General features: G+C 45.8%; 3 protein-coding genes across 3 annotated transcripts in view; 1 reads left to right on the forward strand and 2 right to left on the reverse strand.

The window, feature by feature from the left end:
• anks1aa (ankyrin repeat and sterile alpha motif domain containing 1Aa) overlaps positions 1 to 1,562 on the reverse strand; it is a 64,322-nt gene extending 62,760 nt beyond the window's left edge. Inside the window, 1 exon segment of the mRNA XM_084480038.1 lies at positions 1,152 to 1,562. Coding sequence (XP_084336164.1) covers positions 1,152 to 1,330 — 179 coding nt within the window. The 5' untranslated portion in view covers positions 1,331 to 1,562.
• Positions 1,563 to 2,203: 641 nt separating this feature from the next.
• Positions 2,204 to 5,965, forward strand: taf11 (TAF11 RNA polymerase II, TATA box binding protein (TBP)-associated factor). Its single transcript, XM_084479217.1, has 6 exons — positions 2,204 to 2,311; positions 4,111 to 4,278; positions 4,497 to 4,630; positions 4,737 to 4,824; positions 4,922 to 5,018; positions 5,443 to 5,965. Exons 2-6 carry the CDS (start codon positions 4,114 to 4,116, stop codon positions 5,571 to 5,573), a joined length of 615 nt encoding a protein of 204 aa, XP_084335343.1. The 5' UTR covers positions 2,204 to 2,311; positions 4,111 to 4,113; the 3' UTR covers positions 5,574 to 5,965.
• A 252-nt stretch (positions 5,966 to 6,217) lies between these two features.
• On the reverse strand, positions 6,218 to 26,812 carry bltp3a (bridge-like lipid transfer protein family member 3A). Its single transcript, XM_084479160.1, has 21 exons — positions 26,609 to 26,812; positions 24,245 to 24,407; positions 23,551 to 23,589; positions 23,239 to 23,330; positions 22,608 to 22,797; positions 22,120 to 22,260; positions 20,905 to 21,075; positions 20,541 to 20,721; positions 19,141 to 19,227; positions 17,685 to 17,855; positions 17,205 to 17,353; positions 14,815 to 14,956; positions 14,328 to 14,521; positions 12,571 to 13,808; positions 12,173 to 12,354; positions 11,825 to 11,955; positions 11,207 to 11,357; positions 10,518 to 10,741; positions 9,900 to 10,008; positions 9,637 to 9,722; positions 6,218 to 9,083 (listed from the first exon to the last, which is right to left on the reverse strand). Exons 1-21 carry the CDS (start codon positions 26,650 to 26,652, stop codon positions 8,964 to 8,966), a joined length of 4,005 nt encoding a protein of 1,334 aa, XP_084335286.1. The 5' UTR covers positions 26,653 to 26,812; the 3' UTR covers positions 6,218 to 8,963.
• Positions 26,813 to 27,191: the final 379 nt, after the last annotated feature.

Raw genomic sequence — 27,191 nt, forward strand, 5'->3', positions numbered from 1 at the left:
AAGGAGAAAAGCAGAAGGGGATGTCAGTGGGTTTTGATGGACATCCATTGTAACTGCACATGACATGGCATGGCATTACAAGCAGGGTGTAAAGGAAACTGCTCATGTGTTATTGCCACAAAGGGTTTGAAAAGCCAAAGATGAGTTGAGAGACTAAAAGCATTGAATGTGCATATAATTAAATATAAGTAGACGAATAAATATACATAGATGAGCATTCCTAAACCACACACATAAGCACTGACTTGGACTACGTTATTGTGTGTACCATGTAGGTCTATCCATCCCTCTAGCCCCCCCCCCCCCCCCCCCCCCCATCCCATCCCATCCCAATGGAAAGTAGTGCAAAAAGAATCTGGTAACCAAAGTCACACAGATGGTGATTACACCTATACACGTACATTGCATATGACTACACCTGAAATATTGACCTAGAATACCAGTGCAAGTGCAAGAGTATTCCACACTGCACCCTCGGTTGGTGACAGGAATGAGCAGCACCTTGAACACACACACAGTGGGAAAGGATCTTCGTCATGTAGCCTAGTGTGCACATATCCTAACTTTGCAAGAATAAATATCATTTAAAAAGAACCATCTCAAAATGGTACGACTTCCACATTTACCAGTGCTGAAACAGACCGCAGCATAACATGTTGTGAAGTTGCTGTGGATGCATCATGTCAATGGGTTTCAAGATTACGTTTAATCCGACCAAGACCAACACACGGAAGCCCACCGCACACTCTGAAAATGTTATCAGCCGATGCACCCATGAATTATTAATACCAGGTCAAAATCAGAGCGTGGACGTTTAAAGAAAAATAACCCAATAAAAAACAGCGGCGTTTGAATGGATGGTGAGTAGGCATAAAACAGTAGGACTGGTGAGGGATGGAAGCTAACAAAGAAGCATTGCAATGCCTGTGTATGCGGTAGCATTTACACTGTTGTTACAATTAGATGCAGTTCCCCGCCCGTATACTATAAGGCTGTTTACGTGGAATGATAAACAGTGACTTAAAAAACCCACATTTCATGGATCACTCGCTTCAGATGAGCACATTAGATCAGGTAAAACCAGTGCTGGCTACAACTGTCTGCGCTGGCCTGGGGTCGCCTTCTCCCATGCATCTGGTTCTCCCTCTTACCTGAGTAAACTGGAGAGCGGGTGCGAGGCGGCACTGTGACCACTGCTGTTCCCACTTCCACCAGTGCCCGATAAGCCACTGCCAGTCCCGGCCGATTGTCGTTTCCCAGATAAAAGCTTCTCCACGGAGGCGAGATTCCCGGTGCGCGCCGCCTCAAGGAGTTCCTGCTCCTTCCCCATCACGGATCGAAACGGGAATCGGGAGGATCGGGGGAGGAAAAGGGGAGTAAAATTCCTTTGCGATCCCTTCCCAATACTGATCCGAACTTTCCCTCGCAGAAGCAAAAGAAACGGGAGTCCTTTTCCCGGCTGCTGGGCTGTTTCTATCCGAGCGGCGCTGCTCTCCCGAAGACCCGGGTCCACAGTTGGCGCTCAGGGGAAAGTTTCGTTCAGCACCGCTAAGGAAACTTCCTTTGACCAGTCCCCCCCCCCCGAGTGCAGTCCGTCACTTCCTTGAAACTACCCCTCTCTCTGCGTGATCAAAGGCGTGATAGTTACAACTCCCAGCCCCTCACGCCCGAACTGTTTTCCAAAAGAATCGGATGGGCGTAAGCAAGATGGTGCCGGAACCAGTGTTGCCAGATTGGGAAAGATGTCCCGCCCAATCTGGCAACACTGGCCGGGACACTCGGGATCTCCTCCAGACCAAATTTGCGACCGGGACGGAGGGCGGCCAACCGGCCGCACCGTGTGCTCATCCAGCGCGTTGACCGGCAGTTTTATTTAGTTAATTCAGTTGAACACATTTGTAGTGTTTTGTGAGATCTCGAGTGATATGCATATACAAGAACCACACTGTTTATATTATTGTGTCCCCTCTCATGTTGACATCCCAGGAAAATAACATTAAATAATAATGCCGTTTTTTTTATTATGTCTAAACATAATTATATAGCTATACGATGCAGGCGTATGGCTATTGAATTTAAGTATTCGACTTTATTTATATATTGAGTTTAAATTAATACTACAATATCGAATCGAAGGACATTGTTAAAATTGTCCTAACCTATATGGACAATAAAGTTGCTACAAGGAACCGGAAGTGTGTCTGTTTCAATCCGCAACCACACTGCACCTAGCTAGAGGCTTTAAGTATCACAATATCCTTAACAGTAACCAGCTACAGTACATCTGCATGAAGAAATTGCCTGGGATCTGGTATGAAATAAATTTCTATGATGTTTTTTAATAGTAGTTATTTAACGTACGTTGGAAAGATGGAGAGACTATGGAGAGAGCTGTTAGCTTCAGAGGCGAAGTAGTACATGCATCGTTGTTGTTGTTGTTGACATTGTTCTAGTTGCAAGTGTTGCACATCTTTTCTAGAACAACATTCTACGTATATATGCATGAATGCATTAAAGGAAAAATACAAAAATCGTGTTCTGTGGTGAACGAATCAAAACAGCACTATATTAATATCACACATTGTATTTTAATCGAAGGTACAAAATACGTAATACTGGAAAGGTTATTAGGATATGTAAAGGGAAAATTATGTTTTCACATTCTGTTTCTGTAACTGCCATTTGTTGATTATGCCTTTTCGCTGACACCCTTGGAGTGGTCAAGGGTCAAAGGGTCTATCTGAGAAGTCACCACTATGAGACCCCACATTACAATTGTCAATGATCAAATCAAATAATGTTCACTTAAAGGACAGAGTTTCCTGTATTCTCATCAAGGAGAAGAATGCATAAGGGGATCCCTGCTCCCTCGTGACCGGGTATACCCCAGGCACAGAGGTTAACGTTAGATAACGCCAGGAACAAGTAGAGTGGCTAGACAGTGCAAGGAATAGGAGAAGGAGCTTACATGATGAAGGGGAAACCACATGAAGGATTTTTCCATCACACATCATGTGTGGAGCAGAGCTGTTGTCAGCATTTCTGAGACCTATGCCACTGTATAAGAAGTCCTCGCTTTTGTCAATGCATCGGACTTCAACTTGCGCAGCTCTTGGAGCGACACAGGTTGATTTCCCATGCAGGGGACTTCAGCTTGCGGACCTCTCTGGAGGGACGCAGAATGATTTCCCATCCATTGGATTATTGTATGTTATGTTTTATTTTTTTGTTGTATGAATGTTGTATGTTATTGTACAGTTATTACCCAAATATAAGACCATCATTTTTATAAGTTTGGATGACTCTTTATTCTACCTAGTTTGGTCAGTTTAGACAATTGTGAGTGACATGGTTCCGGAATTCCCACCACAGATACCGTTTGATAAAACAGCAGATCAGCTAAAATCACATCGTATAGGTCAACTGTTACAAATCTCACACACACACAATATCATAAAAGGCATGGCAACTTATCTCTGACCAAACAATCCATTCTGAAAAGTTAGTCAGAGATAGGAGATTATTATCAGTTAATGAATAGCCTCAAAGGACTTCACAAGTGTGTAGAAGTTTGAATGTGTAATTGGGGAGAATGATTCTCTGTTTTGGTGGCAGTGGCCAGAATCTCTGGCTGCAGGATTTAGCACTCGTCCTGGACAGAGTTGCATGTGGCCTGTCATAGTAAAAGCAACATACAGAAAGGAATGGTATTGATTGTTAATTGTACTGTTTGCATTGATTACTTACTGCACTTACTTAATTTGGTTTATATTTATTAGCTGGGGGAAAGTATTTGATTGGCCATAGGGGTTGTGTACAGGCTTCAATCAAATGTAGTTGATAAAGGAAAGTTGTCAACAACCGTTTTTTTTTAGATACACACTAAGGACCCCAACAACTAGTAGTTTCATGGAGGCTACATGATCAGGGTCATAGGAACTTCGAAGTTGGAAGTACTTTTGTTTGATAATTTGTGGGTTCTGTGTCATCTCTTAATGGATACCAGATCCTTGTGGGGAACCGGGAAGATTTCTGGATATAAATCAACAGATTTTTTTCAACTAAATCAGGTTCATGTATGGCAACATTTTCCCATTCATATTTGTGCAGAGAATGGCAGACCCAGCGAGGATCAAACCAGAGCTCCCCAAGGCAACGTCTTCAGGCAAAGATGAACAGAGCAGACCGGAGGACACAGAACGCGCCTCTACCTCAGGAAGTGGCAGCAATGAAACCAAAGACTCTTCAGGGCAATTGAAGCCAAAAGAGGAGAAAAATGTGAGCCACTGTGCGGAAAACATGCTCTTAATGAATGACACACGGATGAGACTTGAACATTGTTGAGCTTGTATTAAGGGGTACTTCCTTAATGTGTACAGGAAAGGTTCCTGTGTAATAACCTTTCAAAAGTCGTGATACAGCAGATTAATTTCCTCTGGTCTCTTTCGATATTAGGTTTATCGTACTCAATGTCCACCATGTTTCCTTTTTAAAAGGAATCTGCACTAGGAGATGACGAAGAGGAAGGAACGTCGGGCGAGCCCAACAGCAAAAGACTGAAAGTAGAACCGGAGAAGAAGAAGGAAAGAAAGTGCCAGAAAGTGGATGAGGATGAAATTCAGAAGATGCAGTAAGCTTGAGATTCCCCACATCTAAATATCAGATCAAATGACCTCTGTGTGATCCCAGGAATCCCTTTTTCACGTGCTGCCCTGCGGTGCTGTTTTTCTTGACAGAGTCCTGGTGTCCTCCTTCTCTGAGGAGCAGCTGAACCGTTATGAGATGTACAGACGCTCAGCCTTCCCCAAGGCCGCCATCAAGAGGGTGAGGGGGTTCATCCTTACCCGTTCTCAAAGATACACGCATGCCTGTCGTTCATTTATTATCAATTTTTGTACCGTTTTTTTTTTTTGTTTCTTAGTTAATCCAGTCCATAACAGGATCCTCAGTGTCTCAGAATGTTGTGATCGCCATGTCTGGAATTTCCAAGGTCTTTGCAGGAGAAATAGTGGAGGAAGGTGAGTGGCATACATTAAAAAGGGTTCATTGCAGTCGTCTTCATTTTAAACATAAGTTTGCTAATGATAGTCGATGCATAATAGGGCTTTTACATCAAGACATCACATCGCAGTGACCACATAGGAGCATTGGATGTTAGTAATTATGTTGGTATTCCATGTTTTTTTTGGTCATTGTTTAGTAATTCATAAGATGATTTGCATTATGGGCCATGTGGAGACATTGTTGAGTTTGAAACTGCCACAGCATTTCTCATGTGAGACGAAGCAAAGCAATGTTTTCATTAATCTAGGTAACAATATACTTACATGGATTTAGGATTTTAGCTCTTTCAATATGGAGTATCAGCAAAAAAAAATCCCATTATGAATTCTGATGTACAAACTCTGTAGTGATTCCTTTTCTTCTCCCCTCTCCTCCCAGCCCTGGATGTTTGTGAGAAGTGGGGCGACACGCCCCCCCTGCAGCCCAAGCACATGAGGGAGGCCGTGAGGCGGCTGAAGAGCCGGGAACAGGTCCCCAACACAAAGCATAAGAATATCCTCTTCCACTGAGTCGTTTCTCTGTCAGACATTTATGGACTCGTTTTTTCTAAAACATTAACTACGACGAGACGTGGCCAATCCCAGCAGGAAACCATGGTTACCTACTTCTGTGGCGGCAGGCAAAGACTTTTAACAGCCAGACAAACGCCAACCACAGATTCAACGTTTACTAATGTATAAGTGCTGTTCCTTTTTCATTTTTTTATTCACAATACTTTTCCCTATCCTATTTCTGTAACATGCTATTACAGATGATTCTGTAACAATCAGACAGATGTGTCACATTGCTTGTAAATGTAGTTTCATGTTTAAATTTATAATAAACATCTGCATGTTGTGACAGTTGGTTTGCCACATTAAAAGTATTTCAATTAATTCAGTTTCAAGGGCTGCATTCAACCGTTTACTTCCCATGAAACGGAAATATTCACAATGTGTTGACAGCTATAACAATCTATAGTATTGCATCATAACCCATATTTCAAAACCTTAATAAAATATTTACATTGATCTGGAATGATTGTGAACCAACTATATTGCAAAATGTAAAACTACATCAATATTTAAGTAAACGAATCAAGTACACCTTTACATTTTCAACAAATCCCCCAAATTACAGTACAGTAACCAATTATTTATTATTTTCAGTTTTCAAATATTTTCACACGGCTTTGGTTCACAGAACCAATTTCTTAGGTCTAATTAGGTGATTATACAAAATCCATTGTAAATATTTCTGAACAAATAACAAAATACATCAGGTAATTTACAGATGGCAGAAGGTACTTCTCACAGGACATTCTTTTTTTAAAGGTGATTCACATTAAAAGTGCAATTTCCAGTGAGTGTGCCACAAGTGCAAAAAAATCTACAAGGCATTAAGCAGAAAACCAAATGTTCTATACATGCATCACCACTCACAAACATTTGCAAATGAACCACAGGGAGAGAACAAGGCACAACATGGGAAGTCATTGTTCTAAGCGATTCCTTCTGTTTTGCATGGACCATTAGACTGGACCGGTAATGAACACACCACCGTCTCAGCCAAGCCAGAAGCCAGTCAGCTCTGAGGCGGCTCAGAGCCACTTGGCTCTGAGGCTGCCCAGAGCCACTTGGCTCTGAGGCTGCTTTGACGTTTGAGGTAGGAGAATCTTAGGATTTCGTTCCAAATGAGACATTGAATCACATTTAATTCTCACCACTGTACCCTCGTCTACCAAGGCCATGCAAAATGTAAACATCAAAAGAAAAGAAATACGCATTTAGAGATGTCGTCTCCTTTTGTTTTTTCCTCTCATCGCTTTTAGCAGTACTGTTCTTCATCAGGGTTTGGGTAAACCACTCTTCTATTGCTGAAGTATTTTACATTCCAGTGTTTTTAAAGTCGTACCATGGCACACCATGTAAAAGCTGCTAAGGTGGGATGCTGTTTCACATCCGGACCACCAGGGGTCTCCCAAGTACCCAAGTAAGTGATAAACAAATGGTGCAAAATAATGGCTGGTTTCGCAAAGTGTTTAACCCCTGCCCAATTTTCTTTTTTACAAATGAATAAGGATAAAAATAAAAAATGCCCAGTAAAGAACCCTGCACCGTAGCTTTGACAGCTTAACACTGAAGGTAAACATAAATGTCCTTTTGTATGGTAACACTAACTTCAGACAATGGTCAAACTAAAGCAACAAAAACATGAATAGAAAAACAAACAAACCATTCATTGACTGAACCAACTTAGACGACACAATTACAAACTGGAAAAAAAAAAAGAAAAATGACCTGGCAAAATTTGAACAAACACTGTAGGCAGGGACACATTGATAATTCATCTCAACGTTATCTTTTGATTGATATGGCTACAACACTTTGGCTCGTACAATTGGACAGAAAGACGGGCCAGTGGAAACATTTAAACAACAAAACTTCCACCAGGCCCACATCACAAACACGGCTCCTCGTTCATTTGGATGCTGACCCAAACCACACAACAGTACAGGGTTATGCTACAAAGAGGCTTCGACTAGCTCCAGGAGAACAGCCAGCCTGACTCCTTCCGGGTCACTTGGGGGGGCAAAGGGTTTCTGTGTAGGGTCTTATTAGCTTGAATACTGTTGACAAATGCCACTAATTTGCCATTTTGTATTTATAGAACAAAATGATACTGGGCCGTAACTTAAGAATCTATCCTGGTGAAGATGACTAGAAAAGCCTTGGGTTGTCATTTTTCTCTCCCATATAAAGCAGATATCTTTTCTTTCTTTCTTTCTTTTTTTTTTTTTTTACCATTAATTGACCATTACATTAACACCCACTTCAGGAGCAGTGTCCACTTCTGGTGATTATGAGTATTTAAATATTACTACCTTGTTTGAGTACCTTGAATAAAAAATAACTACTACAAACTTTATTACACTTCGATCTACTCTACCTAAGGAATTACGGTTAATCCATCAAAAAGGTTACATTATTGTTATTGCCATAACTTACAACCATAACTTACAATGTCTTTCTCCTGCTCACAATATACTCTGGTGAGCTATTCTAGTGCTGTAGACTTCCATCAATGTCAAACATTAAAACAGGTCACTGAGTTGTCCCACTGCTTTGGCCTGCAGAATCTCCGCACTGTCATACACTGTCAGTCTTCACCTCCTTTAAAATGTGCATTTTCCCTCTCTAGATGACTGTTAAAAGGGAGATTCCACTGTAAAGAAGGCACTGTACACAAACAGTGGTTTGTTTACACTCTCTCTCTACCTCTCGGTTGCACAACACATACGCTACATTTGCTAAAACAGAAAACACTGGGCGAGTGTGCAGGCGAAACACACTGTAAGACGCTGCCAGTAAACGGGGGCTGTCGGCCAGCCCAGCTGCGACCCTGTGCTTTATATAGAGAGCCTCTCTGTAAACAGGCCGATTAATGATACATCAGGCCTTTCACCAAGCAGGACTGCAAGTCATGGATGACACAATGAAACTGGTAATTTCTTAGTGCATGTAACAGGTTTTGGCATTGTGTTTGTTGCTGAACTAAACTAATCTACACTTAAATAATGACATCTGAAGTGGGAAATGGGCTTAACGCCGTTTCACCCTTGCATGCTCCAGTAACGACCACTGAATCCACGTATACGACATACTGTGCACACCGACATAGTCCAAAGAATGGTGGAAACGCTGCAGGGCGCTACCACTCGTGTACTGTTGAGTTAGCTTGTTCTGGTGACAACGGAGCCCCACTCGTCTCAGGACACTTAACAAGTAGGATTCACATTTTCCTATCATGTTCCATCTCCGTTAATAAAGGGCTTCCATCACCTTGTGGAATGGGTCCACTCCAGGATCGCTCCACCACAGCAGGCGAAGAGGGTCTGACCCCGTGGAGCCAAACAGGGCCTACAGGCTAAAGTTGGGGTCATACTTTTTGAGTTCCAGGAGGAGCACGTCTCTGTCGCAGAGGGCTTGGGTGAGGGCGGCCTGGGCGCCAGAGAGCTGGGATTCCAGGGTCTCAGGACCCTGCAACAAACAGACACCGCGGTTAGCTCCCAAAAAGACTGACACGTAAATGAGCCGAGAAGGGAGGCTGACCTCCTGCAACCTGTCTAATCCAATTCATTTAACAACCCGCTGGCTATTAGGTCAATGTGCAGTGTGTTAGTGTCATTGTTGACACTGCAAAGAAACGGGGCAGAGTTAATTCTCCCTCAATTCAAATGTCAGAGAAGGTCTATTCAGATACACCCAGAACCATTATCAGACGTTGAAAAACAACAAAAAGGCAGAAATATTAAATCAAAGCAGCAAGATGTTTTATACATTATAGCAAGATATCTAATAAAAGTAGCAAGTATGAAGAATCTCAAATGCGTAATTTATTTGCCACCCTTTATGCATGCCATCGATTACATTCAATATGTTTGAGTGGGACGGATTATCTTTGGTGCGGTCATACATCACAATCTGCTGGCCGCTCGTGGCCGGTGTAAATGAGGCTTGTCCTGTGAGGAGCGTGGAGGATGAGTGCTAATGAATGTTAATGAATGTGTCGGGCGGCCCGGCCCGCTCCTACCTCCGGCTGACACTGGGGAGTGTGATTTTCCAGAAACGCCGCAGTCATCCTGGCTGCAGCCTCTCTGGGGCATTTCCCTTCACCAGCTGCCATGGAAAACAATGGAAACCTCACATTGGTTTTCCCTTTGAGAACTTTAAAAGTCTTCACATTTGAAACTTTGACAATGGTCATTTAGGATTCGTTTAATATATTATAATGCAACACTTGCTACCAGCGTCTCCTGCTGAGCACCACTAACAACATTGAGTGATCTGGGTCACCTTTGAGCCGAAGGACCCCGTCCTCAGTGCGCTCCAGCAGCACCTGGTCCAGGATGACCGTGGCGGGGACGGACTGGGGGGCGGTGGGGTAGATCCTGGGTCCATCGTCCTGGAAACAAGGGCAAAAGAGAACAACTATATTAGGAGGGTCTCATGTGCAATATTAAGATGAAATAATTCATCTTACAAAATAGTCAATGCAAAGTCACATTGATATTTACCTTTAGCCGACACTTGTACTGCACGTGTTTCTAAACAAACTAGTAGTTTGACTAAGGGATGCACTGATGACTCTCTTCCATGTGTAATTTTTTTAATATATAATATTTGTATATTTTTACACAGAAATAAAGGCTAGAATTGTTTGTTCCACAAATTTCTGCCGAGCAATCAAGGACCAAATGTCTAGGTCGATAACGATCGGTGCATCCCGAGTTCAACTTCAGTTTGAGCACCAGTCAAGTACTAGTAAATAAACACAAGGTACAATCCGACCTCAGCGAAAACCCGGGCTGCTTTGCATTGCAAGCCGCTGACTCATGCGTCTGGCTTGGACCCCTGTGGACGGCCCCCGGCCCCCCCCCCCCCACCCACCCACCCACCCACCCACCCACCCACCGTCAGTGTGACCGCCACGTTGCTGAGGTGCACCCTGATGGGCTGGCTCTCCCCGCCCAGCTCGTCCTCCAGGAAGGGGCCCAGGTTGGCCACGGTGGAGGCCAGCAGCCCCACCCGGCAGTCCTTCACGCCCACCTCCAGGCAGCCCGCCGCCTCCGTCAGGCTGGCCCGCAGGCTCACCGCCGCACACTGCCGCTTGGACGGAGCCTCCAGTCGTTTAGGGGCTGACGGGGGGAGGAGAGAGAGAGAGAGAGAGGGGGCGGGGTCTAGGGTGAAGGTAGACTGATTTGGCGCAAGTGAGGGTGCAATCTTTGTATCCACAAGTGTTCCCTTGAGTAATCACAGTGATTGTTTCGTAGGTGTACAATAAGATTTAATCTTAAACGATACTTCACAAACTACACTCACTGACACGGTTAGAAAAAAGTGTGGCTCCACTCTAACCACGCAGAACGTCTTTCCTTAAAGGCACGGCGTATTTCAGTTGTCTCCACAAATAACGACATAACGTAACACATATATCACATAAATATGATGATATAATGAGCACACAATGTCTACCATATGAAACTAATACCAAATACAGACTCTACTCATGTAAAATCAATGCAACACGTCCATTTGGCTCCTTCAGTCACTGAAGGAAGGCCTTAACGCAGCCCAACATGGATGCCATCGTCAGTGTTTACCTTGTGTGAGGCCGTAGAGCAGGTCGGACACCTTGATGTTGCCCATCTGAACGGGGCTGAGGCTGCGGACCTCCAGGGCTACCAGCTGGGCCTCTCCCTTCACCTCCACCGCCCCCGACACCCCGCTCAGCACCAGCAGCAGCACGGACGCCTGCAACGACCAGCCAAACGCCGGCAAGAGGGTTAAACCACTACGGGGGGGTCCCACTGCAGTGGTTTGTTCCTCTTGTACCACAGTTACCAAGAAGGATTGGATGTTAGTTACTTGCATCGATAACTATAATGTGTTTGGATCTACGTAATCGGCTGATATTCTCTGCAGTGCTTAGGGCCTATCATTTTTTGCATTGTCAAAGAAACATCTGAATGATATTAAGGCTGGATTTGTAGCACATTGATTCAGTATTGTTAAAAGGCAGAAGTGTACCATTACAAAAAACAATGCACCCCCCCTTGGATTGTTATTTACCAATGATCTAGTATTTGACAATGATGTCTTAAAATAAATACAATACAATAAATAAATAAATCACATCCCCAACCAAGCCCCATTCTCCTGATGAGCATGACTGTGAGGGTGAGGGTTGAACATATGCACGTGCTCCGGCCCCCACGCACCGTGTCTTCACTCATGTCCTCGGTGCTCAGGGACAGGGAGCTGCTGAGGTCCGCCAAAGACCCCCCCTCCAGCCCGGGGGCAGGGCTGCCCACCGGGATGCTGCTGGGACGCATGGCCTCCAGACCCGACTCTGGGACAACCAGGGGACGTATGGCGGGTCAATGTAGGGAAGGATTGCTTGTCGCCAATATAGATCATCTCTTGAGTCATGATACGATCCACTGACCAAACAATCGTTTGAATAAGTAAACCTGAATTTTCTTTTACTTGCCGAATGGTCAAACCCATCCGCCATTGGCTGGTGGCGATGTCATACAGTAAGGTGTGAACGATGATAATAAACGCACCCGAGTCCATGAGGACCACAAAGTCCATGTCGCTGGTCACCGAGAGCCGGTCGTCGGGCAAGCCGCTGTCCAGAATGGAGCTGTCCAGGGAGCTCTGGGAGGCAGAGTTCCTCATGGAGAGGAGGTGCAGGCTGCCAGCCGGAGAGGGAGAGGAAGAATTCTCGGAATGTAGGGCCAGCTCCCTGCACACACACACACACACACACACACACACACACACACACACACACACACACACACACACACACACACACACACACACACACACACACACACGAAAGAGTGTGTGAAAATAAACTAACAACAAACATGGTGCACAGCAGGGGTTCCAGCACTTGCCCGGCGGGGGACGCTCAGAAGTGTCATCCATCTATTTATCCATCCGTCCAGCTACTCACTTTGCTTGCGGGGAGAACAGCTTGCTCATGCCGGAGCCGCGGCTCAGCATGCTGAAGGCGTCCTTGGTGATGGAGAACGCCCCTTTGGTCAGGTCCAGGGAGGCGCTGAGGGCGTCTTTGGTCACGTCCTTGGTGGCGCTGAGGGCGCTGGACAGCTCCCCCTCCAGGCTGAAGGAGGACGGCTCGCGGGACAGCGCCGGGGGGGAGAGCGGGGGGGACACCAGCTCCCCCTCCCCCTCCCCCTCCTCCACCGCCTCGCAGGCCTCCTCCACCAGGCAGTACGGCTCCTCCTGCTCAGAGCCCCCGCCGGCGTCGGCGTCGGCGTGGGCCGCGCCGTTCCCGATGCCGCTGTCCTCCAGGACGCCCGGCCGGTGCGTCGGGGAGGCGTCCGAGTCCGTCATGCTGGGGCTCTCCGACTCGGGCGTGTGGGGGGCCTCCTGCTCCGGCTCCGTGGCGGCCGGCGGCAGCAGGAGCCCCAGCTCCACCGCCTCCAGCAGCAGGGCCAGGCACAGCGTCGGCGGGCTGCTGTTCCGGCCGCGGGCCTGCGTGGCGTCCCGCGCGTCCCGGCCCAGCTCGGCCGCCAGGCGGCCCAGCGAGTCCTTCATCCTCAGCAGGGCCACGTACTGGTAGTGGTTGAGCCACATCCGCACCGGCGTGATGGTCTGGGCCAGGACGTGAACCGAGGCCAGGGACTCCTCCTCCCTTTGGGCCAGGTTGGTCATGGAGGTGGAGGAGGTGGGGGTGGTGGTGGTGGGGGTGTGGGGCTCCCCATTCTGTCTCACCCCGCTGGGACTGGCCGGGGAGGAGCGGCTGAACGCAGAGGCCTGACACGCCCACACAGACAGGCCAAAGGGCTCCACAAAGGGCTGGGTCCGCCCCTTGGGGCAGTGGCGCGCCCCGTCGAAGCCCAGGCTCACGCGGGACAGGCTGAGGGACCAGACGTCCTGCGAGCGGAGGGGCTTCCGGTCGCTGGCGGGCCGGGGCTCCGCCTCCCTGGCGTGGCGGAGCAGGGCGGCGGGGAGGGGCTGGAAGGCACTCTGGTCCCTGGGGAAGGCGCGGGAGGCAGCGGGCTGGAAGAAGGGGCAGGCGGAGAAGCTGTGGTAGGTGGTGCCGAGGTCGGCCCGGGTGCCGTGGGGGCAGTGGCGGGTGTTGCTGAGCCCCAGCTGGGGCAGGAGGACGGTGAGGGCCTGGGGCCGCTCGGGGTGGTCCAGGATGGAGGAGTCCAGGGGGATTATAAACTGCGAGGAAACAACATGCACTGTTAATATTTAGAGACTTGAACCATTAAAGAACCATTGGTTAACGTTTCATAAAAAGTGCTGTAGGGTCCATTTGAGAGAGAGACGGCAGAAAAGAGCAGAAGAAACTAAATAGCCCCAAAGAACAGAGCCTTCCGATCTTGTCGCTCCCTCCCCAAGTTTGTCTGCTATTGAGTGTCACATTCACTCACTGCTTTGATTGACAGGCAAGATGGATTCCCTTAACCAATCAGGGAAGAGATGCACTGATTGGTCCGAAATGACCCGGGACCGGTATAAAATATAATCAAAGTTGGTTCAGCAGAGCAGGTAGAGTCAACTGAGTGGAGCCAAAACACTTTTCACACTGCATTTCACTGACTAGTAGCTGATGGCTCAGCCATTTTTAACAAATGACACTCAAATACTAGCTCTTGAATCTTCCCGACCACACCTCTAAGAGAACCCAAAGATGAACACCAATGGAACCAGGAGACGATGCTGTTGTTCCCGTCTCACCTTGAGCTGCGTGGCGTCCATGCGGACGTCCACGTGCTCGTCCACCTTGCTGCTGTCCTGCAGGTGGTAGAATGCTTTGACCTGGGCCAGGGTGCGCAGCAGACCCCGCGAGAACAGGTTGATCCACAGCACGCTGGCCGGGTCCACACACAGCTGCAGGCTGTTCAGCTGGGCATACAGGTTAGACGTGGGCACTGGGGAAAGGGAGGGAGGAGAGGACAAGATTACAGCACACAGAAATCACTGTGACACTTGACCTAGGGTGAGTATATAAATATGAACCAATAAAGGCCATCCTTGCCACTAAAATTCAGATGCAGCAGTTGGAAAAGGATATTATATATATAAGAATATATAAATATATATATAAAATACTTGACGATGGCAATGTTTATGTAGAATGAGTACATGAATTAATAGTAGCAGTATGAATTAATACATCTTATTAATTCCTATTAATCATAGATATAAGTAGATTGGCTCCTACCTATTAATTCAGGGTTGTCATGAAAGTAGTATTCGGTAAACTGCAGGTGGATGGCTGGCACGCTGTCGGGCAGGCCGAGGGCTTTGCGGTTACAGGACAGCAGGGACTGAGTCTTCTTGTTACGGCGCCCTCCGTTAGAGACCTGAGTGGAGACAGGATCCCATTAGAACAAGAATCACCATCATCACTGTTTCATGATAACCTTAAAGGTTCAGCAACACATCCAACTGGGGCTGCAACGAACCACTGTCTTCCCAATCCATCTGTAGGAAATGGTTTCACTTTGTCTGATAAGCAGCCAAGATTCAGGATTTACTGTTCATTTCATTATGAGAAACTGTAAAGTTTGTAATTTTCACTCATCGTCAAACCGCTTATCCGGAGTCGGGTCATTTTCACTTCATTCATAAATGAGGAATGATGCATAGATTATCAGTGCAGTTATTTATCTAACTAATCAATTGAAGAAGCCATTGTTTTGACACTGCAATTATTCAAGACACGATTGTTGTTGTTGTGTTTTCCCTTGTTAATAGAGGTGCTCCGATCAACATTTTTGGGCCCGATCACTGATTACCAATCACCAAACTCATGGTCTGCTGATTGCTGATCACTGCCGATCACAGAATGGCAGGGGAATGGGAATCTTCCATATATATATAATCTGGATAGCAGGCAAGCACCAGTTTCTGTTCCAATAGACTCTTTCTCTCTTTTCTCTGTGGATCCCCCATGACTTAAACAAGCCTCCACAGAATGTCACTGTCATATACGATACTGAAATGTGCCTGTGTGCATACTGCTGTATTTACGGTACTGAAATGTGCCTGTGCGCATAGTGCTGTTTTTTACGGTACTGAAATGTGCCTGCGCGCTTACTGAGCTATGAAAGTGCTCCGTAAACAAAACTGAACGTGAAACTGCCTCCTTTGCCATCATTACATTGACCCCGTGAAATCCTGGCAGTGTGGCACAATGTTTTAGACGGGCTAACTCATGCTGCCACTGGCAAGATCCGATTTGAAAAAAAAAAGTTGCGCAAGTAATTTATGTCAAGTGATCAGCTTTTTTGATCTGCGCTTATCAATATCGGCCGATCATGATCGGCAGCCAATCATGATCGGCGTCCGATCAATCGGAGCATCTCTACTTGTAAAGATAATTCCACAAATGTCATAGCCTCCACCACCACTTCCCGCTTATAGTGCAACTGAAAAGGTTTTATTGGAGTAGAAATCACTGTCTTCCCCTCTGACCGAAGGGGAAGTAGAATAATGTTGCATCTAAAAATAAACCTTTGTCACACACACAGCTGTGAGAAACTTGTTAGAAAGTGCACCTGGGTGAATAGGTTGAGCTAGCAGAAGTGTGATCTGAAATGACTGGGCCTCGTCTCAACAGCACTGAAGCAGTGAGGTGAAGACATGATTATATTTTTAAGCTTGTATATTGTGGCGTATAGCTGTGGTGTAAAATGAGGTTACAATTATTTTTTTAGGTTTCATAAAGCAACAATGTATAAAGACCCAAGCAGACCCCAAGTGAAAAATCTATACTTCAAAAGTATAAAGTCAGTATGGAGTCAGTGTAACAGTATAAACATACAAACCATTTCAAGTCAAATAGTTAAAAAAGTGTAAGAGTTGTACAAATATACTAAAGTGAGCCCTCCATTTCCACCAAGCCTCCCCCATCTGTCTCCCCTGTCTGTCTGAGTGTGGCCAGACTCCGGATTCTCAGTGCACGTCATTCCCTCCAACTGCTCAGTCTACCCATCTGCGCTGCATCCTCTTTGCAGTATTTAAACCCCGGCTGTCCATCCAGGTTGCTGTGCTCTGCCGTCAGGCTCGCTTAGTAGCATTTCATTCTCCACGGCCTGACCTCCTTTTCCTTGTTCTTTAGTGCCACTTCCCGGTGTTTACCTGTCTGCCTGCTTGCCGCCTCGTCTACCTGCCCCTTTTCCCTCGTCTACCTGACCCGTCTGCCTTGAGATTCCGTTCCCATTCACCCAATCTGGTTCCTTTATATACCTATCCTGAGCTCTGATCGTAACAAGCAGTAAGCATGGGCATGATAAGTAGAAGATGTAGGATAAGCATGATAAGTAGTGTTAGTATGATAAGCCACAGCAGTAGAAGTAGAAACTAAATGTGAACGAAGGCAGGCGACTCCAAGCAAAGATAAACATTCTAATATTGGAATGGAGTCTCTAGGTGAAGCGGTGTGGGCGGAGATGCATGAATGAATGAATCCATGCAATGAATCTGTGTTGCGCAAGTCCTCCTCCGTACGCCCGTGTTAGGTAGTTATGAAGTAAAGCGGGCTCTTTCCCCATCGTTTCCAATGTGGAGCGAACGGCATGCGAGTGAGCAGTGCTTTGTTGAGCTTGCCTGGTGAATGTCCAGGTCGTCCATCCTGACCACCACACAGCTGGACCGCAGCCTCTTCAGAGGGGTGCCTGGGGGGGCGGCTGCAGAGCTCCTTCTGGATGGCTGCTCCTTCTCACGTGGGACCGACTTGGGACTCGACTGGCCCCTGTCTAACAATATATACATATAAATATACCATGAGACACCAGAATGGACAATGTATCATAACCAATTGGCATTTGATACAAATCAACATAATTCAAGCTAATAAAAATCCATATATATATGTACATATGTTTATTGTTGTATTCATGTTTTGGCCTTAATTTATAATCACTGTTGCACTTTTAATGATCAAAGCTTACAAGAGTCTTTGTATGGGTTATTGGTTTTTCTACTCTTTTTTTTTAGCGCAAATGTAACTCTGCTCCTGGATGAAAATGTCTCCATCATTTTACAGTTGTCGAAGTAGATTGACAAAGTAGCGCCATGCAGCCATACCCTGAGCGGTCCTTGCTGGCGAGTCCTTGGCGGGCTTGGGCCCCTCAGTTTGTGGACCAGGGAACCCGGGGGCCTCCATTCTCTTCTGGAAGTCCTGGAGCAGCTTCCCTGCCCACTGGGCCTGCGCCTCCATGGCCCCACTGTGACGCTCCCAGTGGCTACACCCATCAGCTGGAAGTATACAGGGTTACAGAGCCAGCTTGACCCCCATCAGCTGGAAGTATACAGGGTTACAGAGCCAGCTTGACCCCCATCAGCTGGAAGTATACAGGGTTACCGAGCCAGCTTGACCCCCATCAGCTGGAAGTATACAGGGTTACCGAGCCAGCTTGACCCCCATCAGCTGGAAGTATACAGGGTTACAGAGCCAGCTTGACCCCCATCAGCTGGAAGTATACAGGGTTACAGAGCCAGCTTGACCCCCATCAGCTGGAAGTATACAGGGTTACAGAGCCAGCTTGACCCCCATCAGCTGGAAGTATACAGGGTTACAGAGCCAGCTTGACCCCCATCAGCTGGAAGTATACAGGGTTACCGAGCCAGCTTGACCCCCATCAGCTGGAAGTATACAGGGTTACCGAGCCAGCTTGACCCCCATCAGCTGGAAGTATACAGGGTTACAGAGCCAGCTTGACCCCCATCAGCTGGAAGTATACAGGGTTACCGAGCCAGCTTGACCCCCATCAAGTATTAAGTGTTACAGATCCATTCTATATAAACAGAAAAAGAAACAGTAGAAAATAAATTGCGTTTTTGACTTTCGATTTTAATGCTAGGTCACAGAATTTTTTTTCATGTTCTATCATTTATTATATTGTTTACATTATTACATTGATTAATATGCTATAATAGTCATTGTGCAGCTCTACATTTAAGCACTGGAATTATGTATTGAGTTCAACCGAGATGCAGGGTACTTCTGAAAAAGCCAATTTATCACATAGTACAATACACCAGATACAATAGATTGAGGTTATCATTGATTAAAATGTGTTGAACGGAAATATCCCTTACCTAATTTTCACATTAGAAATTCAGCAATGATTATGCTCTCTGCAGTCAAATTATATCTCAGGTTGTGAGAGAGAACAGCTGCTGTTCTATGAACATTGTACATTAGAATACGAAATGAATTGTTTCCGTTATCATATAGCAAGTGGAATATCGGTTATATCTTTGGAGTAGTTTGTGCAGTCTAGAAGATCATGTTGATCTCTGACAGGATCTTTGAATCCGTGGTGTCCTACATTCAACAGCCAAGGAATTCTGCTGAGAATAAAAGCAGTGGGCATGCCCTGCCAAGCCATTAGTCTGCATGAATGGAGATCCTGCTTGCACTCAAAGAGTCCTGAGTCAATGCTGTGGTTTTAAGTGGATGCATTAAAGCGATGTCAGGTGGGGAAAGGGGGGGAAGCCAGCCGTTGGATCACATTGAAAGCAGCAGAAAGGGGCTCACCAGGTCTGTGGACGGGGTAGTAGTCGAAGCCCAGCTTTCTGAAAGTCAGCTGCATGGCTCCCTGTGACCCCGGGGGAGGGGGCTCGTCTGTAGGTAAGAGAAATCACATGACACGGGCTGGTGGTAATTAAACACAGCTTAGGAGACCCTGTGATGGGCATAGTGTCCTATGCTGAATTTCTTAACCTCATTTAGTCATAAAAAACAGCTCACATGACCAGGACAGGCAGGCAGGCAAAGAACATAGACAAAAGGAGTGATGGAAGGAAGGATGGATGGAGATTTAAAGGTCCCCACTCCCTTTGACTGACAAAGGGGCTACTGCTGAATCAACACAACACACACGATCTGAGTTTTAATAAAGTGGTCATAACCACCAAGTAACCAAGTATATTACAAAGGGGCAGTAGGTCCTATTTGAGAGCGATTATTTGAGTAAATGGCATAGTCATCCGTCAGGTCTAAGTGAGTAAAATGTGCTATGAGATCCAGTTTCCATTTAACTGCGCCTGCCTCTGTGTGAGCCTATATCGATTTTACACCATGCACAGCTCCTTCCTGACCAATCAGGGCATTTCCGCCCTGATTGGTTCGGGGAATCAGTTTTGAAATCCAATACTTTGTTTAGTTTCAAAATCGTGCTCACTTAGGGCTGGCCTAAAAGTAAAATCTTACAGGACCATTTTCGATTTAAACCTCGATTTCTTTCTGCTTTTCTCTCAAAAAAACGAAAAAGTACAAAAGATATGGTCCATCGTTTGCAGCATCTTAACAAACCAGTTTTTTTCTACTATATAAATGGGGAGCAAATCTTTTGCGATGGAATATGTCACCTCATCTGTGATCACTTCCACTTCCTTACAGCTGAAGGAAAAGCCCCAGTTTTAGGAATGAGGAATTGACATCATTATGGTACGTCTGACACGGTTAATGCGATTGCAAGCGACTGGTTTTTGTGCGTGTTGTGAAAAGTGGGAGCACTACGGCGCCCCTTAAAGAGCTTTAAACATGGTGATGTCTCATATAATCGTCAACATAGTAATCCAGGCACTTGTAACACCGTTACTGAAATAAGGCCGACATTTAGAGAAAACAGGCGTAACATCCTATGTCTGTCTCCCAAGTCAACTTTCCACTCTGCTTCCAATGCAGGTAACAGATTTTTTGTGACGCCAAAAACTAGTTTTTTTAAAAAGGGTCAAAAATCAAGCTGAAACAGCAGGTTCACTAAGGCAAGAAGAGAAGAACTATTTATAAACCACGATTTTGCGCTTCAGTCATTTCACATACCGTAGGAAAGTGAAAATGCAAATGAATCAATTAAACCGAAGCAAAGTCGCCCGGCCCTGCTATCGAATCATACCTACAGCACCATATTTCTAATCAATGTTCGAGGGTACCTGGGTCCATGGTGGAGCTGTCGTTGCAGATGTGCAGGTCCAAGCGGGAGATGAAGGTGTGGTAGGAGGACTCCTTGACGTCATACTGATCAAAGTACTGACTCGTGTTGTTGGGGGCGCCGCCGGCCGCGGGCGGGGAGTCGGTCCACAGGGTGTGTATGCCAGGGGAAGGTGGGGCAGTCTGCAGAATAGACACGACTATTATAGGTCTGGAAATACACAGTTAAACTGAATCAAGTGAAAATCCCAAAACAAAGAAATATAACTCTGGGACTCTGGGACAAAAATCATGTTAAATGATAGATTGTCTTGTTTGTAAAAAAATATTCCATGTGATAGGAAAGAAACAGAGGGGGAGGAGGACCTGGAGGGACTCGGCCGTCATGCTCTTCCTCTGCTGGGCGGACTTCTCCATGGCCTCACTCAGGGACTTGGCGTAGTGGATAATGGCCTTGAGCTGGGAGTCGGTCAGCACCCACAGCAGGTCGTCCAGGATGAACAGCAGCTTGGACGCCAGCACGTGGCAGTCCTTCGCCTGCACCCATACGGCCACAGAGTACAGGGCCTTTGGTCAGATTGCTGATTCAGATTGTGTTTACAGGAACGGCCATGTCTAATGCAAGTCAGGTGGTGCCCCTGAGTTGTATGACAAGTATATATTTAGCTCAGTGGTTTTCAACCTCTGGTAAGCGTACCACTGGGGCAAGTGGTACGAAGTAATTAAGAATCCAAAGAGTTTTTTTTTACGATAATATAAAAAATGTATAGATAATTACAAATAAATATATTGTAAATATGATACAACAATATATTATATTGTTCGGTAAATATAGTATTATGGCTTTTTACTATTTCAAAACAGTGTCGCTTTTTGCATTCCATCATGTTTCCATTGATGTGATGGGTTCGCTAGATAAACACACTGGGTTCGTAAGCAGCGTTGCTGACTTTCTTTCCACAGTTTCCCGCTGGTCGTGGCCTACTTGCAGCAATAATTGTACGAAGGGGACGCCGTCCTTCTTTGCTCAACCACTGCATGTGTGTATTTATCTTTTTATTTACTTATTTATTTACTTGCATATAAGGTCTGCTGAAGGTCTTGATACAAGTTAGTGTAAACCTAAAGTCAAAGGTTGGGCACCACTGGTACACTGGTAAACACTGCTGAGATTCTGGTAAACACTGCTGAGATTCTGGTAAACACTGCTGAGATTCTGGTAAACACTGCTGAGATTCTGGTAAACACTGCTGAGATTCTGGTAAACACTGCTGAGATTCTGGTAAACACTGCTGAGATTCTGGTAAACACTGCTGAGATTCTGGTAAACACTGCTGAGATTCCATATCAGAGCTTCATGGCCCTCTTCACGTTGAACAGGTCGGAAATTAATAAATGAAATGAATGAATGACAGCATGAATTATTAAAATCAAAAACCTGACTTGAGTAGGTGTACAGACTACAATGTAAGCAACACCAATGCAGCAAAATGTCCCATCCTTCTAGTCTTTTCTAGCCCTCTCATGGTGGGGGGGTTCAACAGAAGGATATCATGGGTTATGACTGAGAGCAGGCCTCACCCTGCGCTTGAGGGCGATGCGGATGCGTCCCTGGTTGGTGATGAGGCGTAGCGGCGTGGTGCCCAGATCCTGGTCCTCGCTCTCTATGGCGTCCATCTCGATCCTGAGGCTCTGCCAGTTGATCTCCTTGAAGGTCAACACCTGAGGCACAGCATCGAGTGGTCACGTGCTGCACCACGTGGCTCGTTTACTAGATCACAACAGGCGCACTGACATTTCATCCTGCCGCAAAAGGGGGGGCAGCATGCAATTGAACGCCACGCCGAAAAGATGCATTACCGTTTAAGTGGATTACTAGGGCTTGTTCAGGGAAGACGGATGTCAAAGAACAGTCGAGCCGAGTCTGCTGATTATGACAAACTAGAAACAGTCGGCTTAATGCAATCACTCCCCTGAGTCTGGTGGTCTCTGCGGCAGAGCCCCTGGGGGCTGGTCACCACTGCTCTGTCAGCTGCAATACGGCCTGCGATGGCTGACGGTGGGCCTACCTCTCCCCTCTTGGGGTCGGTGATGCGGGTGTAGCGCAGGTCGCTCTTCTGCCACTTGGGGTTGAGGCTGTTGCCCTGCAGCTGCCACAGCTCGAAGGAGGCGTGGAAGGCCCGGGCGTGCACCTTGATGGTGATGGAGTTGATGATGACCGACATGCCCTCCACCACCTTCTCAGCGAAGCCGTACTCGCTGGGGGGGTTGGACAGTAGGGAAACAATGAAAGGTCAAGAGGTCAGCGATAGGGCGTAGGCATCGGAATGCGTTGTTGGATTTTTGTTGGCAAGCCTCAGCAATATTGAGAGGACCCACAGTGGAGAAGTGTACTACTGTTCAATTCTAGACCAATGGTTCAAATACCGTAGCCTAGGCTAAGGAAAACATGGTTTTGCCATGTCTTGCATCAGAAAAGCTGTGGCGGTTTCAAACACAACCATGTCTCCCAATAAAGACAAATCATTTCACAATGACCAAAACAAACCATGACTACCACCAAGCTAAAAATGAATATCCCAATGCGCCTATGCTCTAAAGATGGCAGCAGTCATTGCGATGGGACGCTGCGATGTACAATCCGTATACAAATTACACATCTTAAACATGTTCAGTATTTTGAGGTCACACTTCATGTACCTCTGGCCGGCTGTGATGGCGATAGGGGAGGGGCCATTGGGGGGGCGTGGCTCCTCACATGTCCTCATCTCTACCTCCACTTTATCCAGGAACTGATGACATAAGTGACATGAAACAGACCGGCAAGTCAAGATCCCGCAGTGAAAGGGTCCATAGTCACCTGCTCTTTGTACAACACACAGTAAAATAAACTACTGACGGGGCAACGTCAAGACATTGTAAAAGAGACAAGAAAAAAGAGAGAGTGAACATTACTGAAATGAATAAAGAGCTATGGAAGACAAGATAAAGACAATAGGTCAGCATTCCTACCAGGCAGATGGGGCTTGTCTTCAACTTGGTCCATTGTATCTAAAAAAAGAAGACCATGGAGCAAAGGACAACGGAGTCAAACACAAACACTGGCTTCAGCATTCTGTCACTGCGTTCACCAGTGAGTGTTCAGCACAGCAAGCACCCGAGTTCACCCACAACAGACGTCCCCAAGTGCCAACCACAACCTCCATGACACCTTACAGAGCTATGTGGAGGCTTAACATTGTGACCCTTCACTGCTACTGCTTATTGTGGGTAATAATAAGGCTAAATATTTTGTTAACAACATTAGTATATTTAAGATAAAATATTAAAGGGATCAACAAAAAAATAGAAAATCGAGCCGTCCTGATCATAGCCCACCTATGATAACCAGTCTATCCAGATTTAATGTTGCTCTCTCTATGTCCAAGTGGTAGGTTGCTAGAGTGTCTTAATGTCCTCAGAAGTATTGGCTTGTTGCTAGCTCTGCTCACATTCAACAGAAACACCTCATGTTCTCCTGTCTGAAAATAACACTCATAGCATAGCATAGCATAGCATAGCACTACCTCAGCGGTGTGCCACAGCGGTACCAGTTAGATCCTAACCACACGGTGTGATTTGTTCAACTCCGTACTGAAGAGGGAGGGGGTGAGCCTCGCCCCATACAGCCAACCCTGAGATCCAGTTGGACTAGCAGCGGACGTACCCTGATGGCAGCCTTGTTGCAGTAGACCCGTGTGACGGCCAGCCAGGTGGGCAGGTCCAGCATGTTCTGCAGGACCTCTTCGTCCAGCTCCAGGTTGGACAGCTGGCCCTCCCCCTTCAGAGTGCTCAGGTTGATCTTGTCCGGGGACAGGTTCTTGGTGAACCTGGGATGGGAAAACAGCAGGTGGGAGGAGATGAGTAGAGCAGAATAGCAGACTAACTCAACTGCATGTCTGGTTATAGAGAGGTCTTCGCCCCGATATCTGATTAGAATGGCTTCATTATAGGCTAGAATTAAGGAGGCAGAAATAATATTGAAGTTTAACTATAGCTAACTAGATTATTAAATTACCCTGAGGACATGAAGTAGTTTATGTCTATATTTAACTGGGGTTATGAATCATTGCAAGATCTGAGTCTTCCTGCCCACAGTTGTGGGCAAGAAATCCGAAAAAAAAAAGAAAAAAAAACGGTACCACAGCCCAATGAGTCATTCTAGTACGCTGGCAGCAGCCTCTTCCCATCAGATTCCCATCTTTAATTGTATTTTTTTTTTTTAATTATTGGTAAATCCAGGTTAAAGTAGCAGGTAGACATTTGCATACATCTCACGCAGCCAAATGTGGCCGTGCAACATTGTCAAGCTCTGAGAGAGTGAGATCAACTGACAATAAAGAAGATTGCCCCCAGCCATTTTAGAGCAACAACAACACAACCACACAAAAAACCCATGCTTAGACCTATCAGTGCTCTGCTTGCAATAATGTCAATTAGGGCCCATGTTATTTAATATTTCTGGGCCATTCACCATAGAGCTTCCAATATAACTCCCATTCAGCAATTTAGCAAACACTATGGCTGGTTTGCCTAATGATTTGTTGCGACACTAATCAAGGCTGTGAAATAAACCCAGATGAGACCTAATTTTAAGATTAGCATTGCTTAAGGAATAAGAAAATTCCATGGCATATCAGTGGCAGTAAACTGCGGACTATTGCACAACAGTAGTCAAGATCCAAAGCATGCATTCAAATTAGGCCTTACAATAGAAGCAATATCTAACTAGAGTGTTTAACATCTAAGCATGTCAGCGTTCGGGTGGATGTTTGGCTGTGTGTACCGTGCATGCAGCATGCATGACGCAATATGATACATTAGTAATGAGCCGTACAGCAGGGGGTCATGGAGTCAACCACTACAAAGAAATTGTTTCCTGATGGCAGGAGTGGACTGCATGCTTGGGTGAACATGGAGAAAGAACTTTGTCACTGTTTGTCTTGGCTAAATAAGTAATATTAGGTGTTTGAGAATTACATCTGAAACCATTATTGGCCTATGAGGCTATGGCTGCAAAACCAGGTCAAAGGTGGGCTGTTTCAAATGAGCAACTGCAATAGCAGAAGGGACAGTGGAGCAGCTAGACAAGCCCTTGATAAAAAGTTATATGTTACCGTTATTAGGATATTGGCAATACCATGCATAACTACTGCAGTGTCTGTTCTGTTGTAGGGGGCCCGAGCTGTAAACATGGCGGGCAGATGTTATTCACTACCATGTTTGATGAACACTACTTTCCACTGTACTTTCTAAATGTGTTCTGTATGATTTTCATCTTGAATGAGAGTGAATGAAATTCAGTCAACCCAACCCTGAAGCAAATTTATCCCCACACTTGAGATAAGGCTAAGGTTGAATGGGCTATTTTTGGATTGTGTTTAGAATGCAACTATTCATCCATCGGCCAGCATCCAGTAAGTGTGTACAAAATGATGTAGACCAACTGGTTCAATCCAAGAATGTCCTAGGACCCCTTGAAACGGTTTGCAACGAATGGCCTAAATATTACAATACATGATTAATAGACCAGGAAGCTAAATGAAAATGCACACAACTTTTAACATTTCTATCAAAAAGTCGCTGGTGTAGGATTATACATGTTTCTGGTCTACACCATTACTGTAAATAGCCAACTTTATTCTGCATTCCCTTCAGCAATGTCGGTAAAGATTCAAAAGCATTGAGTGTGTCTTGGTCTTTATATCTGAATTCTAGGTTCATAAATACATAAACGGGGGGTGTTCACTGCCACATTTTGGTCCATCGTCGAACATGAATGCTTATATAAAAGTGCCACACTAAATGTTGACTCTGTTGACAACATGCTGACCCCTGTCCTCTCTGTGTATTATTTTTAGCGTCATATAATATAGGAGGTTGTTAACTCGCCATCTTGCGATTGTAAAATGTAGGCTAGACACTGAACAGCTAAAATAAGGATATCGTGAGTTGGGTTTTTGCATTTTTTGGCGATACAGTAGAGAAACCAACGCTAGCTAGCTAATGCAGATCCAGAGAATACACTTACCTGGACAAATGTTTCAAAATCTGCTTCTTGAAAATCCCAGCCATTTCTGTTTGTGTTTGTGTTGAGACCCCGCAGCAGGGCTTGCGACTAAATAAACGAAACGACCGATTTTACCAACTTAGGAGCATCTGCAAAATTGTACACAACGTTACACGTCTCATCTTGGTAGCCACTGGCTGGCACCGCTGCTCGCTGCCCACTACGTCAGCGTCGACCCGCCGTCTGCCGCCAGGTTCCGGCCGGTCCACTCCCATCCGACGCTTCTGATGGGAGGCAAGCCCTCCGCCGCCGCCGCCGCCGCCGCACGGCAGGTGGCGTCGTGGCGCCCCCTGCTGGGCACTACAGGGAGCACAGGCCGTATGGTTCAAGTAAACTAACTCAAATAGTTTGTACTGTTATTTTTTTTGCCATTTACTATTTACTATTAACGATGAACCGACAACACAGAACACTGCGGAGGGGTTGAGCTTTAATGATTTATAATTGTAACACTATATAAAAGCATAACCATCTTCAACAAGCAACATGTTGGTGTTATGTTTGATCTTTTTCAGATAATGTATTGTATAACATTGATAGTGCA

The sequence above is a fragment of the Micromesistius poutassou genome (assembly GCF_964030765.1).
Source record: "Micromesistius poutassou genome assembly, chromosome: 15".
NCBI lineage: Eukaryota > Metazoa > Chordata > Actinopteri > Gadiformes > Gadidae > Micromesistius > Micromesistius poutassou.